The sequence below is a fragment of the Salarias fasciatus genome, chromosome 4, assembly GCF_902148845.1.
Source record: "Salarias fasciatus chromosome 4, fSalaFa1.1, whole genome shotgun sequence".
Taxonomy (NCBI): Eukaryota; Metazoa; Chordata; class Actinopteri; order Blenniiformes; family Blenniidae; genus Salarias; species Salarias fasciatus.
In genome coordinates, this window is record NC_043748.1 from 19,815,536 (window position 1) to 19,835,981 (window position 20,446).

The window sequence follows — 20,446 nt, forward strand, 5'->3', positions numbered from 1 at the left end:
TGGAGGCGTTCAGACATAGAGAAAAATCACATTGCTTTGCAAAGAATCATCCCCCCCCCCCAAAAAAAAAGCATTAAAACAAGGTGATTAAGAATACGAAAAACATTCAAACTGTAGGATTAAGAAGGCCATGATAAAGTCAAATATCTACTAAGAAAAAAAGGATAAAATAAATCTACAGTTTAATGGAAGTCCTGAGCAGATAATATTGTTTTAAATCTTGATTTAAAAGAAGTGAGTGTGTCGGAAGGAAGTTTGCTCCACAGGCGAGGAACTAAGATCTGCTTCACCTTGTTTCTTCTGACTGTGGAACAGAGCTCAGGTTAACCAGCTGTTTAGTGATGACCAGAAAACATGTTCAAAACGTTTGAATTAGTTGAAGATCATAATTTTTACTTATTGCTTTGAGCTGAGACTTCTATTCAAACGTCCTCGACGTTTTACACAGAAATACTTTATTTGAAGAAAATAATTTCTGAGGCTTTTATTTTCCTAGTTAAACGTTTATTTTGGAGAATCAACCCTCATTTCCTGTTTGCTCCGCGGTGCGTTCACGGAACTTGACGCCGCTCGGAGAGAATCCAGCGGAGGGAATGAGGCATTCAGGGAGAGGAGGGAGAAACCGGAGGGAGAAAACGGAGGACCCGCACCGAGCACGGAGCCCCTCAAAGTCACAAAGTGCGGGGAAATACATGGAATCTGCGTGACCGTCCCGCGCGGGGGACCCAAAGTGTCGCGACACGCCTGCGGGGGGGGGGGCGTTTAAAGTCGTCTGGAAAAGAGACTTTTTGGGAATCTTCACTCCGGGAAAAACGTCACTTTCCCTTCGACGGTGAAGTTGCCACCGTGGTCCGTTAAAACCAAGTGGCCGAGGCCCGGACAGACTCCCCCCGGGACAGGTGAGTCCTCCCCGGCCTGAGTTCAGAGGATTAAGATGGACTTAGAACGAGGAAAAAAAGAGTTTATTGTTTCACATGAAGTTAAAAGTGTGTTGGAGCTCCGCGCTGTGTTCACGGACCAGAGTGCAGCCGGAAAAAAGAAACGTCTCTTGACATTAAAAAAAAAAAAAAAAAACTACTCTTCATCACAAAACACACACACACACACACACACACACACACACACACACACACACACACACACACACACACACACATAGATTAAATGTAGAGAGCTCTTCTCGTGTGGTTCTTTTACTTCATGTGAAGTTTAACGTCGTCCATAAAACATTAAATGCTTTCAGGGTTTAAAGCGAAACCGTCTCCCTTTTCTTCTGTATTTTATTGCGTAAAGTCGTGCTTTTATCTGGTGCCATGAAAACATCAGAAACAGTTTCTGAAAGTATACAGAAGATTCAAAGTTTTCAAACTTTTTTCTTTATCATTTTTATTTAAACACATACAGACTGCAGCACTGCTCTTCTGTGATTTTTCAGTGTGTAGAACTCTGTGTGTGTGTGTGTGTGTGTGTGTGTACACTCTGGCGTGTTTGTGTGTTAGTCTGTCTGTTGCATTCTGTGTCTGTTATTCTATGGGTAACACTGTGTGTGTGTGTGTGTGTGTGTGTGTGTGTGTGTGTGTGTGTGTGTGTGTGTGTATATCAGTGTGTGTGTTTCTTCTCCTGTGTAAAACTGTGAGTGTATTTCTCTGTTATTGTGTGTGTGTGTGCGTGTGTGTGTGTGTGTGTTCTTAATTTCCGTTATATTCTGTGTATAACTGTGTGTGCGTGTTTTCCCCCTCTATGTATAACTTTGTGTGTGTGTGTGTGTGTGTGTGTGTGCGTGCGTGCGTGTGTGTTCTTAATTTGCGTTATATTCTGTGTATAACTGTGTGTGCGTGTTTTCCCCCTCTATGTATAACTTTGTGTGTGTGTGTGTGTGTGTGTGTGTGTGTGTGTGTGTGTGTGTGTGTGTGTGTGTGTGTGTGTGTGTGCGTGCTGTCATGAAAGCGGTGAGGACGGATGGAGAGGGCCTGAGGCTCGGGCCGGTTGAGATGGGGGCTGACAGCTCTGTCGGTTACATAACGGAGGGAAACGGAGGCGCGCGCTTTGTGTGTGTCGGGATGAGCGACTCGCGGAGTTCACGAAGTGAGTTTGTGACCCGGTGGAGTCAGTCACTGTTAAACCGGCTTCACGTTTCTGGGTCAAAGTGGCACTTTAGTAAGTTTTACATGGATGGATTTCAGTTTTCTGGATGCACTTGAACGCAGCACTAAAGAAAAGCGTGATATTTTTCTCAAACGTTCTTATCGATGCACGCATGAGGAGGAACTGTTTACTTAATATTTTCCAATCCTGTTTCCACTCTATTTGTATGTATGTTGTGAATTTTATGAACATTTCTCTCTGCTTGTTGTTTTCACATTTTAAAAGCCAGGAGCTTCAGTGATCTTCCACCTGCTTCATAGTATTTCTGTTTTGTGAAGAGAAGTTTCTTTTGTATGTCTTGTGTGTTTAATTCATCTAATTCCCGTTTTAGTACCTTAATTCTAGTTCTTGTTGCCTCTTGGAGTGTTTTGGAGTGTTTTTTTTGAAGCTTCTTTAATTCTTCTTCCAAGTTCTTTTGTTTTTGTTGTCTGATTTTCTTTTCATTGGAAGAGATAGTGATTATTTTCCCTCTAATTACTGCTTTCAGAGCATCCCAAAGTATTGTTGGCCCCACCTCTCTGTTGTCATTCTCTACCAAATATCTATTGATCTCATTTTTCATATTTTCTTTAATAATTGTATTGTTTAATACGTTTGTATTCAAACTCCACAAAGTGGATCTCCTATTTTCATTCAGAAGAAGATAAATATATATTGGGCTGTGGTCTGAGATGGAGCTTGAGCCAATTTCACAACGTTGCATTCTATGGACATCCTTTTTAAGCATAAAAAAGAAATAGGAACTATTTACTGCAGCTGTGCATTTTCAAAAACTTGTGCCATCAGTGGCTCCGAGCCCGGTTGTCATGTAAACGGACACCCGAAACGCAGCGGAAGTTTTCCGGTTGTTCGAGTGGAAAAAGTTGTGGTGTAAACAGGATCAGGTCTGCAGTGGTGCTGGAGGCTCTCTGTCCCGCTGCCTGTCTGTCAGCTGGGATCTTGTATGTGAAGAAACTGGAGCAGAGATGAAGCTCAGAGGGTCCTGGTCCTCCTCCTCCTCCTCCTCCTCCTCCTCCTCCTCCTCCTCCTGTAGTCCTGCGCTCTGATTGGTCACTGAGCTGGAAGAGTTTAAGTAGTGGTGCTGAGTGAGGATGTGATCTCACAGAGCTGTCACTGAGCACGCTCAGGTGAAGCGCTCAGCCCTGTTGCACCTCCTGCATCTTATCCTCCTCTTCCTCCTCTTCCTCTTCCTCTTCCTCCTCCTCCTCCAGATCTATATGAGTGCATTGACCCGTGTGATGCAGTCTACTGTTTACTCCTTTAACAAGTCGTATTTTTACTTTAATAGCTGCTGCAGAGAGCAACTGTTGACCTTTAATCCTCTTGGCGTATGCTCGGTTATGCACGTGCGCACGCACGCACGTACGCGCTTGTCCATATTTTCTTGGAGCCAAAACAAAACGCTGTGTTGACTGAAAACAGAAGTTGAGAACATGACAGAATATAAACACCGTAAAAGCGCCAGAAACAGGAGCGCGGTGCGGTGGAGCAGTGGGTCGGTGGTGTTCCAGACTAATCGTTGGTGGTTCGATTCCCACCTCCTCCGACCTCCTAAGGAGGGAGGGAGGAAGTGGAAGTGTCTTTTGAATTGAGCAAAACGCTGAACTGCAGCCGACTCCTGGCGAACAAGCTTCGTACAGTGTGTGTGTGTGTGTGTGTGTGTGTGTGTGTGAGAGACGGAGCGATCCTGATTGTGTGCAGCACTGTGAGGCCACTGAAGCTGAAGTAACGTCCGTATAAGTGAAGTCCATTTACCATGTGCACGGCTGTAGTGCACGTGCACGTAGTAGCTGAGGCTGAAGTGAGCGCCGGTGTGTTTTCTGATCTGCGTTTGTCCTTTCTGCTGCTCTCAGGCCTTCACACCTCCTGCTCCTGCTCCTCCTGCTCCTCCTCCGGCGCCTCCTCAGACCTGAACCCCTCAAGCCAACCGTGGAGACATCACCAGGCTCAGAGGAACTTCAGTCTGAACTCCCGCAGAGGAGGAGGAGGAGGAGGAGGAGGAAGAGTGTCTCTGCCTCTTACGGCTCGAGGGAGAAGCTCTGCATCGCCTGAGGAGGAGGTGGATCGTCTCACCTGAGGGAGGTCCATGCCGCGGCGTTCAGGATGAGCCTCTGAGGCGGCGCCGGGTTTCAGTGACGCTGAGGAGGAGGCGAGGGAGGAGGCGAAGAGGCGAAGGATGGGGAAGGAGCAGGAGCTCCTGCAGGCGGTGAAGAGCGGAGACCTGCCGTCCACCCAGAAGCTGCTGTCCAAACTGAAGACCAACAGGAACAGTGAGTAGAGCTGGAGGCCGACACCGAGGCGTGTGTGTGCGTGTGTGTGTGTGTGTGTGTGTGTGTGTGTGTGTGTCAGCGCCAGGAGGCTCCCCCCCCCCCCAAGGTTTAATCAGTAGATTGGGTTTAGAGCTGATCATCTCTCTGAGGAACTTCTCTCTTTAGTAAAAATGGTTGAATCCACTGCTGGTTTCACTTCCTGTCACTTTCATAACAGCATTAGCGCGAAGCATTAGCATCAGTGGTAGTTCTGGTGGCCGTGCACGCTTTGCACGCCTCTGGTAAAACAGGTGACGCCCTGCAGGAAGCCAGCTTGCTGGTTTGCACCTGAAGCTGAAATTTCCAGCACTGTTGTCAATCGTTTTGCGAAACTGGCCACTGTGACTGGAAAAATCCCAGATTTTCGTGCAGTTTCACACCCGATGGTTCTACGTACGCCCCCTAGCGTGACGGCGGCGAACTGCTTCGCCGTGGACACAGAGCTTCCAGGTGAGAAGGCGTCTCTCTGCAGACTGTGGACACAGCGGCAGCAGCAGGACCGTTAGCCGCAGCGTTAGCAGCAAACGCGCTCAGAGAAGAATAGAGGCCATGATGTCATGGCTGTGGTATGTGCAGCACAACGCTTCACTCGTCTCCCCGGGGCAGGAATTCAGCTCCTGGGGGGCGGCGGGGGCGGCGGGGGGAGTGGGAGGGGGGAGTGGGGGGGAGGGGGGATCTGTACGTCTGAATCCCTGAATGGGTCTTAGCGTCTCTTTAGTCACGCTGCCGAGTCCAGGGAGCCGCAGCCAGGAAGGGAGGAGGAAGAGGTCCATCATGAGGAGGAAGAGGTGTGGAGCTCGGCTCCGCTCAGAGGATTGTTGTTGTGGAGAAACAGGAAGTCGCCGCCCTGAAACCCAGAGTTCCAACAATAAGGACCAATTCATTACGTAAAGTAGGCTGTTAGATCAAAGAAGAAGAAAGCATGACCTCAGTGTGTGTGTGTGTGTGTGTGTGTGTGTGTGTGTGTGTGTGATGGAAAATATCTGAATGAGATCCACGTGCACGTCTCCCCCACATCCGTGCATGTGAATCTCATTTATGCTGGAGGGTTTGTTTGTTTTTTGTTTTTTTTGTTTTCTGGGAGGATTTGACAACATGGCCGTCTGGCCCGAACTAAAGCAGGTGAATAATAACCGGGTTCAGACCCGGGCTCGGATCCAGACACGGACCCGGGTTCAGACCCGGGTTCAGACCCGGAATCAGACCCGGGTTCAGACCCAGGTTCAGACCCCGGGCTCAGATCCAGACATGGACCTGGGTTCAGACCCGTGTTCAGACCCGGGTTCTCAGCAGCAGCTCCTGGTTCGTTGACAGCCTGAGGAAACTCGGCTCTCATTAGCAGGCCGGCGTTGTCGCTGAATGTTTACCAACACACAGACGCCTGTCAGCCAATCACAGTACAGCTGGATCAACATGCGCGCCTCCTCATGACGAGCTGCTGACTCCCCGCATCAGGAGGAGGAAGAGTGCTTCCTGTTTGCACAGGAAGTAGGGCTGCTCCTCTGGCGTGCCCAGGCTGTGCGGGGTTAACCTCTCCGTGCCCTCCGCACATTCGCCGTCTGAGTGATGTTTACATTCCTGTGGAGGTTCAGCTCCAGCAGGAAAGGGGCGGGGCCCAGCGGCCGAGGACACGCCGGGAGCGAGGAGCAGCTGGAGGACGGGCTCAGATTTCACATCAGGAGATTTGGAAACTCTCCACGAACACATCTTTTAAAAAAAAAAAATCAAAAGTGTGAAAAGCAGCATTCAGGTGGTCGGAATAATGATTCCATCCTGCAAGAAGGAAATAATGAGACGATGATGTAAGGCAGCAGAAACACAACATCCTCAAATCCTCCGCTTCATTAGAAACTCTGCAAACTGGAAGTGGAAGTTCCATAATGAGCTCATTTGAATAAGCGTGTGTGTATGTGTGTGTGTGTGTGTGTGTGTGTGTGTGTGTGTGTGTGTGTGTGTGTGTGTTCCAGTGATCCGTTTCTGACTCTTAGATCACCTGAATCTCAATCTTTAATGCAGATCGCTCCTTCAACCTCCTCCTCTTCCTCCTCCTCCTCTTCCTTCTCCTCTTCCTCCTCCTCCTCCTCTTCCTCCTCATCTTCCTCCTCCTCCTCCTCCTCTTCCTCCTCTTCCTCCTCCTCTTCCTCCTCCTCCTCGTCCTCCTCCTCCTCCTCCTCTTCCTCCTCCTCCTCCTCCTCCTCCTCCTCCTCTTCCTCCTCTTCCTCCTCCTCCTCCTCCTCCTCTTCCTCCTCCTCCTCCTCCTCCTCTTCCTCCTCCTCCTCCTCCTCCTCTTCCTCCTTCTCCTCCTCTTCCTCGTCCTCCTCCTCCTCCTCTTCCTCCTCCTTCTCTTCCTCCTCCTCCTCCTCCTCCTCCTCTTCCTCCTCGTCCTCTTCCTCCTCGTCCTCGTCCTCCTCCTCCTCTTCCTCCTCCTCCTCTTCCTCCTCCTACTCCTCCTCCTCCTCCTCCTCCTCCTCCTCCTCTTCCTCCCTCCACTTCCTCCTCCTCCTCTTCCTCCTCCTCCTCCTCCTCCTCCTCGTCCTCCTCCTCCTCGTCCTCCTCCTCCTCGTCCTCCTCCTCCTCTTCCTCCTCCTCCTCCTCCTCCTCCTCCTCCTCCTCTTCCTCTCCTCCACTTCCTCCTCCTCCTCTTCCTCCTCCTCCTCCTCCTCCTCCTCTTCCTCTTCCTCCTCCTCGTCCTCCTCCTCCTCCTCCTCCTCCTCCTCCTCCTCCTCTTCCTCCTCCTCCTCCTCCTCCTCCTCTTCCTCCTCCTCCTCCTCCTCTTCCTCCTCTTCCTCCTCCTCCTCCTCCTACTGGGGCATTTTTGTGGCAGCAGAACTTCTAACTTTCAGCTCGGAGTATAAAAAGAGCTGCTGTGGTCGAGCCGGTCGGGGCGGCGGCCTCTCTCTCTCTCGCTCTCTCTCTCGCTCGCTCTCTCGCTCTCTCTCTGTTTGAGTTCCTCAGACAAACTTTACTTAGCTGGCCTCACAAACTAAACATGGCCGAGCTTTGACGAGAGTCCACAGAGCGAGTGTAGAAAGGGAAACGACTCACACCACCATGGGGGTGGGGGGGTGGGGGGGGTGGGGGGTTGATGGCCGTGACCCCCCCACAGTGACCCCCTGGTGTTGGATCAGACTCTCTCTCTCTCTCCATTTCCTGCTCGGAGACTTCCCGGCTTTGAGGAGCGCTTCATTTATTCTCCTTCATTATGAAATCAGGTCATTATCAAAGCGGCGCCTCGTCCCCGTAGGGCCGCCTCCACACTTCAAACACTCTTATTGTGGCGGGGGAGGGAAGCGGGGTGAGACGGGGTGAGACAGGGTGAGGCGAGGGGAGGCCCGCATCTGCTGTTTGACCTTTGACCCGGCCAGTGCCGCCGATCAGAAACGGCAAGACGTTGATTTTTGGGGTTTTTTACGTGACCGACTTCAAAACTGCTTAATCAGCATTTTCTTCCTTCAAAATAAAAGTCCAAATGATGTCGTGTTCTCTGTTTCAGAGCTGCTGGGCTCCACCAAGAGACTCAACGTCAACTACCAGGACTCAGACGGGTGAGAGCGCACACACACACACACACACACACACACACACACACACACACACACACACACACACACACACACTAGGAGATAGTTCATCAACTTCTCCAGTACAGATAGTGACATAAATCTGATGATCAGCAGCAGCTAAAAGGAACTGACATGTTTACATCCTGCAGTTGCTCCATCTAGTGGCCTGACAGGCAACTGCAGCCTCTTCAGTCCTTCACAGCAGTGATTTTTAGTTTCCCTCCGTTGGTTTGGCTCATTTCTTGAAACAGAAATGACATTCTCTAAACAACATGGACAAATCTCCAAACTGCTCTGTAACTGCTCACAACAGAACCGTGTTTCTCATTCATTTATGGTGGATGTCTCAATGTCTGAGAACATCTTTGCAAATGATTAGGCACAGTAAGGCGAGATTTAGCTCGATTTCTAAGTGAATATATCATGATGATCTAAACTGATCGATTGATTCTCAGTCTAATGGTTGTTCTCTCCAAAATATATCGGCATCATTTCATTACATCAGTCATCACCTGCAAAATCATCTGTTCAGCTGTGAAAATTAGTCAAGAATTTCTGTACCGTGAAGACCAGACAAGGATCTGTTTACATGAGGGGGAGGAGGAGAGTGGCCAGTGAGAATCCAGCTTCATTTACAGCACCGTGGGCTACATACAATTTTATTTATTTATTTTTTTTGTTTTGTTTCTTTGTGTTCATTTTATAGTATGTTGAGCTCTGATGGGTGGAAGTTACTTTGTGTGTGAATAAAAATGATAAATGATAACAATTTCCTTGGAAGCATGAGTGCAATATGTGAGCGAAAACTTGAAGGTTCTTCTTACTGTAAATTTTTTTTTTTTCATTTTCTTATACAGTATCTTTTCTGTTAGCCAAACAAACCAAAAAAGAAAAAAAAAAGACTATCACAGTCACCGTTGTGAATGAAGGACTGGACTCAGACTGAAAGGTAGAGGAGGAATATTTCAATGTTCCTCTGCCTTAATGAAAAAACATCGGAACATTTTGACCTGCAGTGCCACACGATGCCAAAAAGACGAAGCATTTTGAGGACACTTGAGAAAGAAATGTAGTTTTGCCACCTGAGTGAACAGTTTTGGAAGAGATGTGATCTCTGACAGGTGAACCGTGTGGTTCTGCTGAACCGTCCAGGCTGTTTTTTGTTTAGCGACCCGGTAGTGTTGCGAACATCCGGTCTGTTTGGAGAAATGAGCCAAAGCTGTTGAGAAGGATCTTTGAGAAATGTAGCTTTGAAACATGAGTGAACCGTTTTGGGAGAGATGTGAGGTGTAAAAGTGAACTACGGTGTTGAGCTGAACTGTGAGACCGTTTTGCCAAATGATCTTAAGAGTTTTGAAAATGTGATTTCTGTTTCAAGAAATGAGCCAAACCAATGGAGGGAAACTAAAACACTGGTGTCTGCACGTCAAACGTTTCTGGGCCAGAATTGATTCCAGCAGATGAGTTTTGATATAACAGAACCTCAGTCTCTCTCTCTCTCTCTCTCTCTCTCTCTCTCTCTCTCTCTCTCTCTCTCTCTCCCTCCCTCATTACACAACAGTGCTCTAAAAGCCGCCCCTCCTCCTTTGTCCTCCTCTTTTCTCCTCCCCTCTCGCGCCTCCTCCTCGCGCTGCACTCTCCTCTGCAGCCTGCAGCTCCGTTTGCTCTCAGCTCGCGACGCAGCCGTCAATTTAGGTTCTGTAAATGCACTCTCGGCCGCGGCGTTCCCATTGGCCGACGGGGGCGGGCGGGCGGGCGGGGCCTCGGCCTCGGCCCACGGCCTCACCCTCTGCTGTGACCTCTGACCCGGCAGGTTCTCGGCGCTGCACCATGCCGCTCTGACCGGAACCACGGAGCTGCTGTCGGCTCTGCTGGAGGCTCAGGCCACCGTGGACATCAAGGACAGCAACGGTGAGCCTCGTCTTCATCACCCTCGTCTTCATCAAACTCATCTTCCTCAGTTATCTTCTTGTACATCCTAATCTTCATCCTCGTCATCCTCATTTCCTTCTTCTTCTTCATCACCATCCTTGACTTCGTCTTCATCCCTGCCTGTCTGAATCCTCTTCATCTTGACCTTTATCGTCTTCATCATCGTCGGTTGGTCCTCAGCAGCTGCGGGTTGAACCGCAGCTCGTTGTGCAGTTCCTGGATTTGCGCGGTTGCGTTGGGCCGTTCTGAGGAAGAGTCGGTCGTGTGTCTGCAGGAATGCGGCCGCTGCACTACGCCGCCTGGCAGGGGAAGTCGGAGTCGGTCCTGACGCTGCTCCGCTCCGGGGCGTCGGTGAACGGCGTCTCTCAGGACGGACACATCCCACTGCACCTCGCCGCCCAGTACGGACACTACCAAGTGGTGAGAGACGCACGGCACCGCTCGCGGCACCGCACACACCTCACTCCGACACATCTGGCCTGCTCGGCGGTCCTGGTACCACAACCAGAACTCCTCCTCTGGCTTCACCAGTGCGTTGTTGGGTTGTCACCTTCACAGATACCTTGGCCGTCAGTCCTCCACCACCTCTGGTCCCTGGGAGAACTTGACATGGGGGTTGAAGGTCACATACTTCCAAACAGGGTCCTCTGAAAGACTTTCCAATCACATGGTCTCATTGTGCCCTGGGGCCTCATTTATAAACCACGGTCTAGGAAACTTATACTTAAAGGTTTATAAAGGAGGCCCCTGGTCTGGAGAGTCTGACCCACAGTCTTCCCACCGTTTGATCCAACTCGCCTCAAGACTGTGATCAGTCCAAACCTTTCCTCCCCCCCCCCCCCCCCCCCCCCCCGGGTCCAGAACAGCTGGTCTCAGGTCAGATGATTCAAGGCGATCATCAGACTTTGTCCAAACCAGCTCTGGTACCCAAGTACCTTCACCAGCATCCTCACGTCTGATGGTGTTTGTTATGGACAGACAGGCTGTTCCTCCCTGTCTCCTCCAGGATAACGCTGTGTGTGTGTGCGTGTGTGCGTGCGTGCGTGCGTGTGTGTGCGTGTTTCAGTCGGAGATGTTGCTGCAGCACCAGTCCAACCCGTGCGTGTTGAACAAAGCCAAGAAAACTCCGCTGGACCTCGCCTGTGAGTTCGGACGAGTGAAGGTCAGTGATCGAACAAGAGGATGAGAAAGACGAGTAGAACGAGAAACCCTACAAACAGAGAGAAAACACAAAGCCGCGTGTGTGTGTGTGAATGTGTGTGTGTTGCAGGTGTCCCAGCTGCTGCTCAGCAGCAACATGGCAGCGTCTCTGTTGGAGGGAGACAGGAAGGAGCCGTCCGACTCCGCCTTCACCACCCCGCTGCACCTCGCCGCCCGCAACGGCCACAAGGACATCATCCGGTGAGGGCGAGGCCGTGCTTTACACTGCTCCACCGCGCACGATACGTACAGCATGTGCAGGCTTTAGTTCGGCTTCGATCTGGTTTCAGGACGGCAGTGTGAACGGTGTGTTGGTTTCAGGCTGCTGCTGAAGGCCGGCATCGACATCAACAAAACCACCAAGTCCGGCACTGCGCTGCACGAAGCGTCGCTGTACGGGAAAACCGAGGTGGTCCGACTGCTGCTGGATGTGAGTTCACTCTCAGGAGGAACAGCGTGTTCAGTTTAGCTAAGAAACGTTTTGTTTGGTTCTGTTTGTGCGACTTTACTGCCAGGAAACTGATTTATGTCTTTATGTCTGTGGACAGTCATCAGCCTGGTTCACATATAAAAACAGACTGAACTGAAAGTGGATTCAGAAAATGACCCTCCACCTGGTTTCAGGCCGGCGTGGACGTGAACATCCGGAACACTTACAATCAGACGGCGCTGGACATCGTCAACCAGTTCACCACGTCACACGCCAGCCGGGACATCAAGCAGCTGCTCAGAGGTCGGACATGTTCACCGGTTCCACCGGTGTTTCTCGTTTTACCCGTCTTGACCTGTTGGTCGTCTGTTCAGACGCCACTGGCGTCCTGCAGGTCCGAGCGCTGAAGGATTACTGGAACCTGCACGACCCCACGGCCCTCAACATCCGGGCCGGAGACGTGATCACGGTGAGACGCCGCCGGGTGGACGCGTCGGCAGTTTGAGAGGCAGCGTTGCATTCTGGTTCTCCTTTCCGTCTCGTCCTGCAGGTGATGGAGCAGCATGTGGACGGCCGGTGGAAAGGACACATCCACGACAGCCAGTCGGGGACAGACAGAGTTGGGTTCTTCCCTCCGTCCATCGTGGAGGTGATCAGCAGGAGAAACGGTCAGTCCCCCTCAGACCCACACCGAAGACAGACTGAGGACAGACTGGACATTTCACACTGAACGTGACACGTCGACAGTTTCTCCTCATCATGTAGCGTCCAGTCTGTCCTCTTCAGGGTGAGACAGTCAGGAGGGCTGCTCTGGTGTCTCTGCTGCCCCCTGCTGTTCAGGACTGGAATGCTGCATTCAAAGACCTTTGTTGATTCAGGAACTAACTGCCTGCAGGCGTTCCATCCCATGCTGCCCCTCCCTCCTCCTGCCTCCATCTGTCCTCCACACCACATAACCATTGACCCCCCCCTCTCTAACCATCGGCTTGCTAACCTCCCCCCTCCTCCCCCTCTCACCCTGTAGGGGGCACTCTGTCCCGGCACGCCTCCCTGCCCACCCAGCGCCAGCAGCTCCTTTCCAGAGCCCCCCTGTCCTCCAGCCTGAGCTCCGCCCCCCACACAGACGACTCCTACACCCTGTATGCCCCGCCCCCTCCCGGGCTCTCCGCCGGGCTCTCCGCCTCCTCAGGTACTCGCTCACACGCCGTGGCGTCCGATCTGTTCTCTAACTGGGCGGGACTTCAGCCAGACGTAGAGCAGAGTAACTCCACTCACCCACTCACCCAGAGCCACGGACTCACACCCAGAGATAGAACCCGACCTGCAGCCGCACCCGGGACCGCACCCGGGACCGCACCCGGGACCGCACCCGGGGCCGCACCCGGGACCGCACCCGGGACCGCACCCGGGGCCGCACCCGGGACCGCACCCGGGACCGCACCGGAGCTGCACCCACAGTGCGGACCACGGTCAGAACGAGACCTACATGCACAACCGGGCCCATCAGAGTGTTTGTGTCCGATAGGTCTGTCTCCCGGCGGCCTGTCTCAGTCCGGCTGTCCCTTTGAGGACATCTGGGTCCTCAGGGACTCGTGTCATGGTAAGAGACCCCCAGCATTAGCTCCTCCTGCCTCGGCTGTTCTGAAGCTGCACCGCTGGCCCGCTCAACGCTCTGCACCTGACCACACACACCGAGACCACCAGAGACCAGAAGAACACACAAAGACCACCGAAGACCAGAGGCACTCAGACCGCCAAAGCCAGAACCAGAACCAGAACCACAAGGACCGTCACTTAAATACAATCTCACTTCCTGTCGCAGCTCTTCCTGCCCCATCAGCTTCCTCCAGGAAGTGATGTCAGGAGGGAGGAAGTGAGGTAGGAGGGGCGAGGGGAAGCGATGTCGGCTTGGTTTTTGTTGACTCAGCAGACAGGAGCTCGGGTGAGGATGAAGGACGGTGGTCTCGGTGTGTCAGGTTCGAACACCGCTAAAGCCTGACCTCCAGGTCAGAGGCTGTCCTGCTCTCTGCTGCCACGCGTCGGGTCGGGTCGGGGTGGGCGTGGTTTTGGAGGGGGGGTCGGTCTCCGTCGGGAGGCAGCAGGTTGCGTTCGACCCGAGCCGTGTTGTTGTTGTTGTAGAGATTTTAGAGGAACTAGTTTCACAGCCTGTCTGCTGGATAATTGTTGATCCAGACTTTCCTTTCTGCTCGCTGAGCTGCAGCTGTGCTCCTGTGCATCATCCTCCACCTGTGGCCCCGCCCCCCACCCCCGCCCTGCCCCCCACAGGGGCTCAGAGGCTGATGTTTGTGTGTGTGTTGCAGCTGGAGACAGGAACAGCGTGGGCAGCACCGGCAGCGTGGGCAGCACCCGCAGCGCCGGCAGTGGACAGAGCACCGAGAGCAACAGCGCCACCAACGGGCTGCAACACCACACCGGTCACCATGACAACAAGGTGCCAGAGAGGGAAAACACGACTGTCCCCCCTCAGCAGCATCGGGCAGTATTAATGTATTTACCGGTGAATGTGGTCCGTGACTCCCTGCTGGCTCTGTGCACAGGTGGCGCCCCCTGCTGTCGAGCCCGGGACGTCAGCAGAGCTCAACGCTGCCGATCATCCTGCAGGTACGACTCAGACTCAGACTGTCAGCACTCAGACAACAAGCTCAGATCAGATCAGCCAGAGAATCGTTTAGGTTTGACACTGAGCTTAAATAAAAATTCAGAAGTCCAGATGCTGTCGAGTGGCTCTGGGTTGGTTCTGGGTTGGTTCTGGGTTGGTTCTGGGTTGGTTCTGGGTTGCTTCTGGGTTCATGGTCTGTGCTCTGGCTGAACAGGTGTGGCGGTGCGCCGGCAGACGGTGACGGTGCAGAGGCCCACCGAGCAGAGCTTCTCTCAGCAGTTCGTTCATCCTCAGCAGCTGCTGGAGGGGAAGGTAACGCTCCGCTCCCTCCCAGTAAGCACCTGCGACAGTGCGCTTGCCTCGGAGCCGGCCTCCACCTCTGACCTCCTGTCGTGTGCCCGCCACAGGACGCGGAGGCCATCTACGAGTGGCTGAGCGACTTCCAGCTGGAGCAGTACACCGGCAACTTCCTGAACAACGGATACGACGTTCCCACCATCAGCAGGATGACGCCAGAGGTGACCACAGACCCCCAGACTCACTCAACTCAGGCCTGAAGCTGGTATTTCCACAGTCAGCGGGGTACCTGAACGCCTCGTGTGTCTGATCTGTCGTCGGCGGTCTGTCTTTCATCTGGCCTGAGCCTGAGGAAGAGAACAGAGAGCCTGTGTTTCCAGTAGATTTGACTCTTCACTGTCACCATGTGACCAAACGCGTGAAATCTTATTATCAAACCTCACAAGTTTAGAGCCGAACCAGTCGGACTGATTTAGGTCAGACCTTCAGAACAGACCTGCAGTGTGTCACAGTTGAGTCTTCACGACAAAATCATGAAGAGGTTCAGAATCCAAGGCTTTGAAGAGTAAAACTATGAAGGGTGCAGCACCACCCTCTGGTGGACGTAGGGTGCTTTAACATCTTCAGCTTTGATGAATAAAACTTCAGAACATAATAATGTATAATAATAATGTTTGCCTGGTGAGATATCAATCTTGACTCGTCTGTTATTAGCTTTTTTGGTTCCTTACAGAAGAGCTAACAGTTACAAGCTAACAGCACTTTTATTGCATTGCAGCACATTTTTTTGACAAAACAAAAAGTTGTTTATATTTTCCGGGGATTTTTCCTGTTAAGCTCCAGATTCAGCTTTATTTTGGTCACTGGGAAGAACTTTTGATGTCAAAATAGACTCCTCGATAAAATTTGAAATGCAAAAATGACAGAATTTCAAATGAATTAAAAATACGGTCATTCACTATTCATGACTTGAAAACATTTATTCGATTAATCTTCTATTAAAATCAGTTCTTTTTACATTAAATCTCAGCAAACTGAAACTCACAGCACCCCTCAAGTGACATACATTTCCAATGTTGTTGTCTATGCGATTGAGACTGCTTCAGCCCTGATGTTTTTCTGGGTCTGACTCGTGTCTGTCGCTGTGCTTCAGATTATTCGAGTGTTTGTATTGTGATGGCCTGCACTGTAAAGCATCTCTGACCTGTGAGCATCTGGCGTCTGCAGGATCTGACGGCCATCGGCGTGACTAAACCAGGGCACCGCAAAAAGATCTCCCTGGAGATCAACAACCTGAACATTCCTGAGTGGCTGCCAGAATACATCCCGGTAAGAGCCGCGCCGGTTCCTGCTGCTGCAGGTACCGATATAGATACCGATCTGACTGCCGTCTGGTTTACCTCTCAGTCGGACCTCAGTGAGTGGCTGTGTGCCATCGGCCTCCCTCAGTACCACAAGAAACTGTCTGAGAACGGCTACGACTCCATCAGCATCGTCAAAGACCTGACCTGGGAGGACCTGCAGGAGATCGGCATCACCAAGCTGGGTGAGGAGGCCCTCGATCTTCAGACCGTTCATGAGTTGGCGTTCAGATTTAGAGTGACGATGTTTTTTTTTCCCTTCAGGACATCAGAAGAAGCTGATGCTGGCGGTGAAGAAGCTGAGTGACATCCAGAGAGCCATCCTTCAGGCCGAATCAGGCCAGGGGACCCTGCGCCGCAGAGCTCCCGCCGCCCTCCACCTGGTCGCCATCGAGCAGTCAGACGCCAGCGGCGAGTGCTCCTCGCCACTCACCCCCAAGATGCTGACTTTCCAAGACAGCGATCTGAGCGCCGAGCTGCAGACGGCCATGTCCGGCCACGACGGCGGCTGCGAGGACGGCTTGGCCATCAAGAACGCGGTCGGGATGTCCCAAAGCCAAGAGAGCATCGACGCCCGGTCCAGAGGGTCTGGACGCTCGCAAGAACCGCCCACGGCCTCCATCACCCCTCACAGCTGGTCCCAGGAGAGCCTGGAGGGCAGCCCGGCCAGGGAGAGGAACCTCCCTGAAGGCTGGGACCAGAGCAGGGCCAAGCAGGTGCCTCTGGGTACAGCGACGGTGTTCAAGTACCCAGCAATCCCCGCCAAGCCCAAACTGCCCGGACATCCCGGGACGCCTCCTCACGGCTCGCCGGCGCTGAAAGGTTTCAGCTACCTGCACTCTCACTGCGGCTCTGCCGATCCCAACTCATCCCCCCGCCACGAGAACCACTCCACAACCCTGGCCCCGCCCACAAAACGCTCGCAGACCCGTTACGCCCTGTCAGACGGGGAGCCGGACGAGGACGACGACGAGCCCAGCGTTTCCTCGGGGAACGTCCCGTCCTACGCCACCCTGACCCGCAAACCGGGCCGCGGCCAGCTGGCCCGGCTACAGTCCAGCCCGGAGAAGAACGTGGGGCGCAGCCAGTCGTTTGCAGTGCGCGCCAGGAAAAAGGGTCCGCCGCCGCCACCCCCCAAAAGACTGAGCTCGGTGAGCAGCACCAACAGCGGAGAGCTGAGCGACAGCAGCTCCACGTCCTCCGGCGGCGTGGTCACCGACAGCCCGGGCAGCGTGAGGAGCATCGCAGCCTCTCTGGAGGGCGGCGCCGAGGGGAAGAACCAACCGGGGTCAAAACCCGAAGCCGCTCAACCGGAGTCGCCGCCGCTGACTCTCACTTCCACGGAGCCTCACGAGGCTGCGGTCGCAAGAAAGAAGGTTCAGAGCGAATACGTCAACGGTCGGAGCGGCAGCAACACCGAGCTGGACCGAGGGGTGAAGTCCGACTCGGAGGAGGAGGAATCTAAAGGCGGAGGACTGGACGGGTCCTCGTCCCCTCAGAACAGCTCCAGCGAGTGCATCCCCTTCGCCGAGGAGGGCAACCTGACCATCAAGCAGAGGCCCAAGGCCCCGGGTCCGCCGAGGGCCGAGGCCGTGCTGGAGCCTCCGGACAAAGCCAAGAACTCAGACGTGCCCGAGTTCAATCTGAAGGAGTCGGACACGGTGAAGCGCAGACACAAGCCCAAAGACAAGGAGGGCTCCCCCTGCAGGGAGGGAGCAGAGTCCCAGTCTCCCCGGACCAGCCGGCCGTCGTCTCTGAACCACGACGCGGCCGGTCTGAGGGTCAGCGAGGCGGCTCTGGAGAGGCCGGCCAGTCCGGCTACAGGGTCGCCCGTCAGACCTCCTCTCTCCCCAAAGCCTCCGGCTGTCGCCCCAAAGCCAGTCCGCCACAGTCTGCTGGCTGCGCAGGGTGAGCAGCTCAGACCGTTTCTCGTGTCTGCTCGCCTTTGGACTTGTCGGTTTGGACTCTGGGCTGGTGGTTTGACTCTGGACCAGCCCGGTCTCACTTGTCCGTTTCGTGTCTCTTCACAGGGCTGTCCTCTCCCACCGTGACCGTCAGCGTGGTTCAGAGCGTGGCCTTCGGCTCTCAGTCTCCGCCCGCCCATTGCCCCTCGCCTCCACCCCCAGCGACCCCGCCCCCCCCGGCCGCTCGCAGCCCCTCCCTCTCAGCGCACCGGACTCAGGCGTCCACGATGGGTCCCCCCCCGACTCCTCCTCCTCCGGAGTCGTCTTGTGACACCGAGGTGGTTCAGCAGAGACTGGATCAGACCAGCACTTCTCTGGCAGCAGCCCTGAAGGCCGTGGAGACCAAACTGAACCAGCAGGATCCCTCTGAGGGGTGAGGCAGAGGTCGAAGGTCACGGTCGGGTTCATTTCCTGTCAGCTCGTTGCTCATATCGTCGATGTGTGTCCCGTTTTGTCTCTCAGCAGAGCGAGCTCAGTGAAGTCCGCCGGAACCATCCTGGACGACATCGGCAACATGTTCGACGACCTGGCCGACCAGCTGGACGCCATGTTGGACTGAAGCCACACAACGCTATTCATGCTCAGGAAGTGAAGGAGAAAGAGTCCGACAGTCTCTGAATCCTTTTTCACGTTTGTTCGGCACAAACGGGGGTCAATGAAAACAAAGACAGTGGAGAGGCGAGGCTCTCGTACCCGATGTGGAACACAATGAACATATACGGAGTAGCAGAGCCTCAAACTCACTCGTTCTGACGGTGTAACTTACACATCATGGGACCTTCGTGCTAACGCCGTGACGTACGGACCGTTGGACCCTCATTCTGACGGAGTGGCCTACGCTACATCAGAGCCTGGCTCTCACTGTGACGTACAGAACTCCAACCCCTCGGGCTGATGGAGGGACGTATCGAGCCGAAGTTCGTGTTCCTGCAGCTTTTCACCCGCAGATTCGTCTCCAGGCTGCAGGCTTCAGCGTTCTTCACTCTCAGTCGTCACGGCGCCAACATGCCGACCAATCAAACGTTCCTACAGAGGAAAAGCACAAACTGTCGATGTCCCATTTTCAGATCTGAATCGTCAGGATCTGAACTGCTTCTGTTCTCCTTTAAACTTTGTTTATAACTCTGAAACCAACTCTTTTCAGACTTGGAAATATTTAAAGAAAAGTTATTTTCTACCTGTGTGTCCGTCTTCCTGCTCGGAAGTAAATCAGCCAATCAGAGCTCTCCGATATTCTTATGAAGGGAAGAGATGCACACTTATATACAAAGTTATTTTTTCATGCTAGCCAGATGAGTATTTAAGTGAGAGTAATCTAAGTATGTATCTGAGTATTTCCTGTAGCATGTTCCTCTCTGTGAATGTGTGAATGTTTGTCTCAGGAAAATCCCACACAACCTGAACACATCACATAAAAAACAGGTTTTCAGACACTTTTTTTTTTTTTTTTTTACATGAAACTATTTGTTCAGCTTCAAATCGACCAAATCGTTATGAATTCTAACTTTGAAGTAGAGCTTATCTGAAGAATATCGACTCTGCTCTCTGTCAGTGTTGTCCTGAGGGAGGCGCCAACAGGACGTAAAATATTGTTCTGAAATGTTTTTACTGGAGTTGACTGAAAAAGGACTGAAAAAGAAGACTGAAATGTAAGATGAGGTTTATGGAAAAAAACTGACACGAAAAACCATAAATGTTCATTTTTATTAGTGATTCAATTCATGAAAATACTTTTATTTATCTTTTAAGGGTCCACATTTCAAAATCTATCAAATTGCACGTTTTGTCTTCTGTTTTCCTGAAGTCAGACAAGCTGAATATTCGAAATAAAAACTTGTTTTTTTTTTAAATAGTAAATTTGCAGAGAGATTGGATGAAATGTCTGTGCTGTTTTCTCTCCTGCTTCTTTGTTGTTGTTCGTCTCCTGTTTATAACCAATAAATATTCATCCAGTTTTCTCCGCTGTTCTCAGTCATGTCTGCACAGAAAGTCGAAATACACGCTAAAAGGGAGTGTGTGAGTGTGTGTGTGTGTGCGTGTGTGTGAGCGTGTGTGTGTGAGCGTTCTCGTATTTCTATCCTTGTTGGGGCCAAATGTCCCCATAAGGATAGCAAAACGTGGAACGACGTGCCTTGTGGGGACCTTTTTCCGGTTAGGGGCAAGACATGAATGGGAGTCAATGGACGGTCCCCACGAGGATAGAAATACGAGACTGTGCGTGTGTGTGTGTGTGTGTGTGTGTGTGTGTGTGTGGTGGGCAGGGCCGGCGCGGGCTTCTCAGGCACCCTGGGCAAGCCTGACGCCTCGTGGTAGTGTCGCGGAGAGTCGCGCCGCGATAGTTGTTGAAGGGGGGGGGGAGTCGGCAATATTTGTCGAGGGGCGCGAGCAAGCGAACCAAGCAGTGCGCTGCTTAAACAGCCGTCACAGCAGCGCAACTTGGGCGGTGCGCCTCACGGCCACATCAAGCGCCCCCCTATGGCTCGGCGCCCTGGGCAAGTGCCCAGCCTAATCGCCGGCCCTGGTGGTGGGAGAGGCTGACTGAGCGTGTGAACGAAAGAGCAGCTGATAAGGTGCGTGGCCTACAGCGGCTCTGCATCAGTCAAGTTTGGTAAACCACGTGACTTC

At 52.7% G+C, this 20,446-nt stretch overlaps 1 protein-coding gene across 8 annotated transcripts; it reads left to right on the forward strand.

Moving 5' to 3' along the window:
• The first annotated feature begins 581 nt into the window (after positions 1-581).
• Positions 582-19,778, forward strand: LOC115386570 (CASK interacting protein 2). Of its 8 annotated transcripts, none has more exons than XM_030088938.1 (22): positions 582-899; positions 3,999-4,415; positions 7,948-7,999; positions 9,831-9,928; positions 10,224-10,369; positions 11,016-11,111; positions 11,220-11,350; positions 11,471-11,579; positions 11,774-11,882; positions 11,954-12,048; positions 12,130-12,247; positions 12,604-12,768; positions 13,105-13,179; positions 13,901-14,031; positions 14,138-14,201; positions 14,414-14,532; positions 14,607-14,717; positions 15,724-15,825; positions 15,904-16,042; positions 16,122-17,765; positions 17,888-18,194; positions 18,284-19,778. In XM_030088938.1, the coding sequence occupies exons 2-22, from the start codon at positions 4,322-4,324 to the stop codon at positions 18,378-18,380; spliced, it is 4,002 nt and encodes a 1,333-aa protein (XP_029944798.1). In that variant the 5' UTR covers positions 582-899; positions 3,999-4,321; the 3' UTR covers positions 18,381-19,778. The 8 variants fall into 8 exon arrangements, with proteins under 8 accessions (XP_029944798.1, XP_029944799.1, XP_029944806.1 ...); XM_030088939.1 differs by having other exon boundaries at positions 18,287-19,778; XM_030088946.1 differs by having other exon boundaries at positions 14,414-14,511; positions 18,287-19,778.
• The last annotated feature ends 668 nt before the right edge of the window (positions 19,779-20,446 follow it).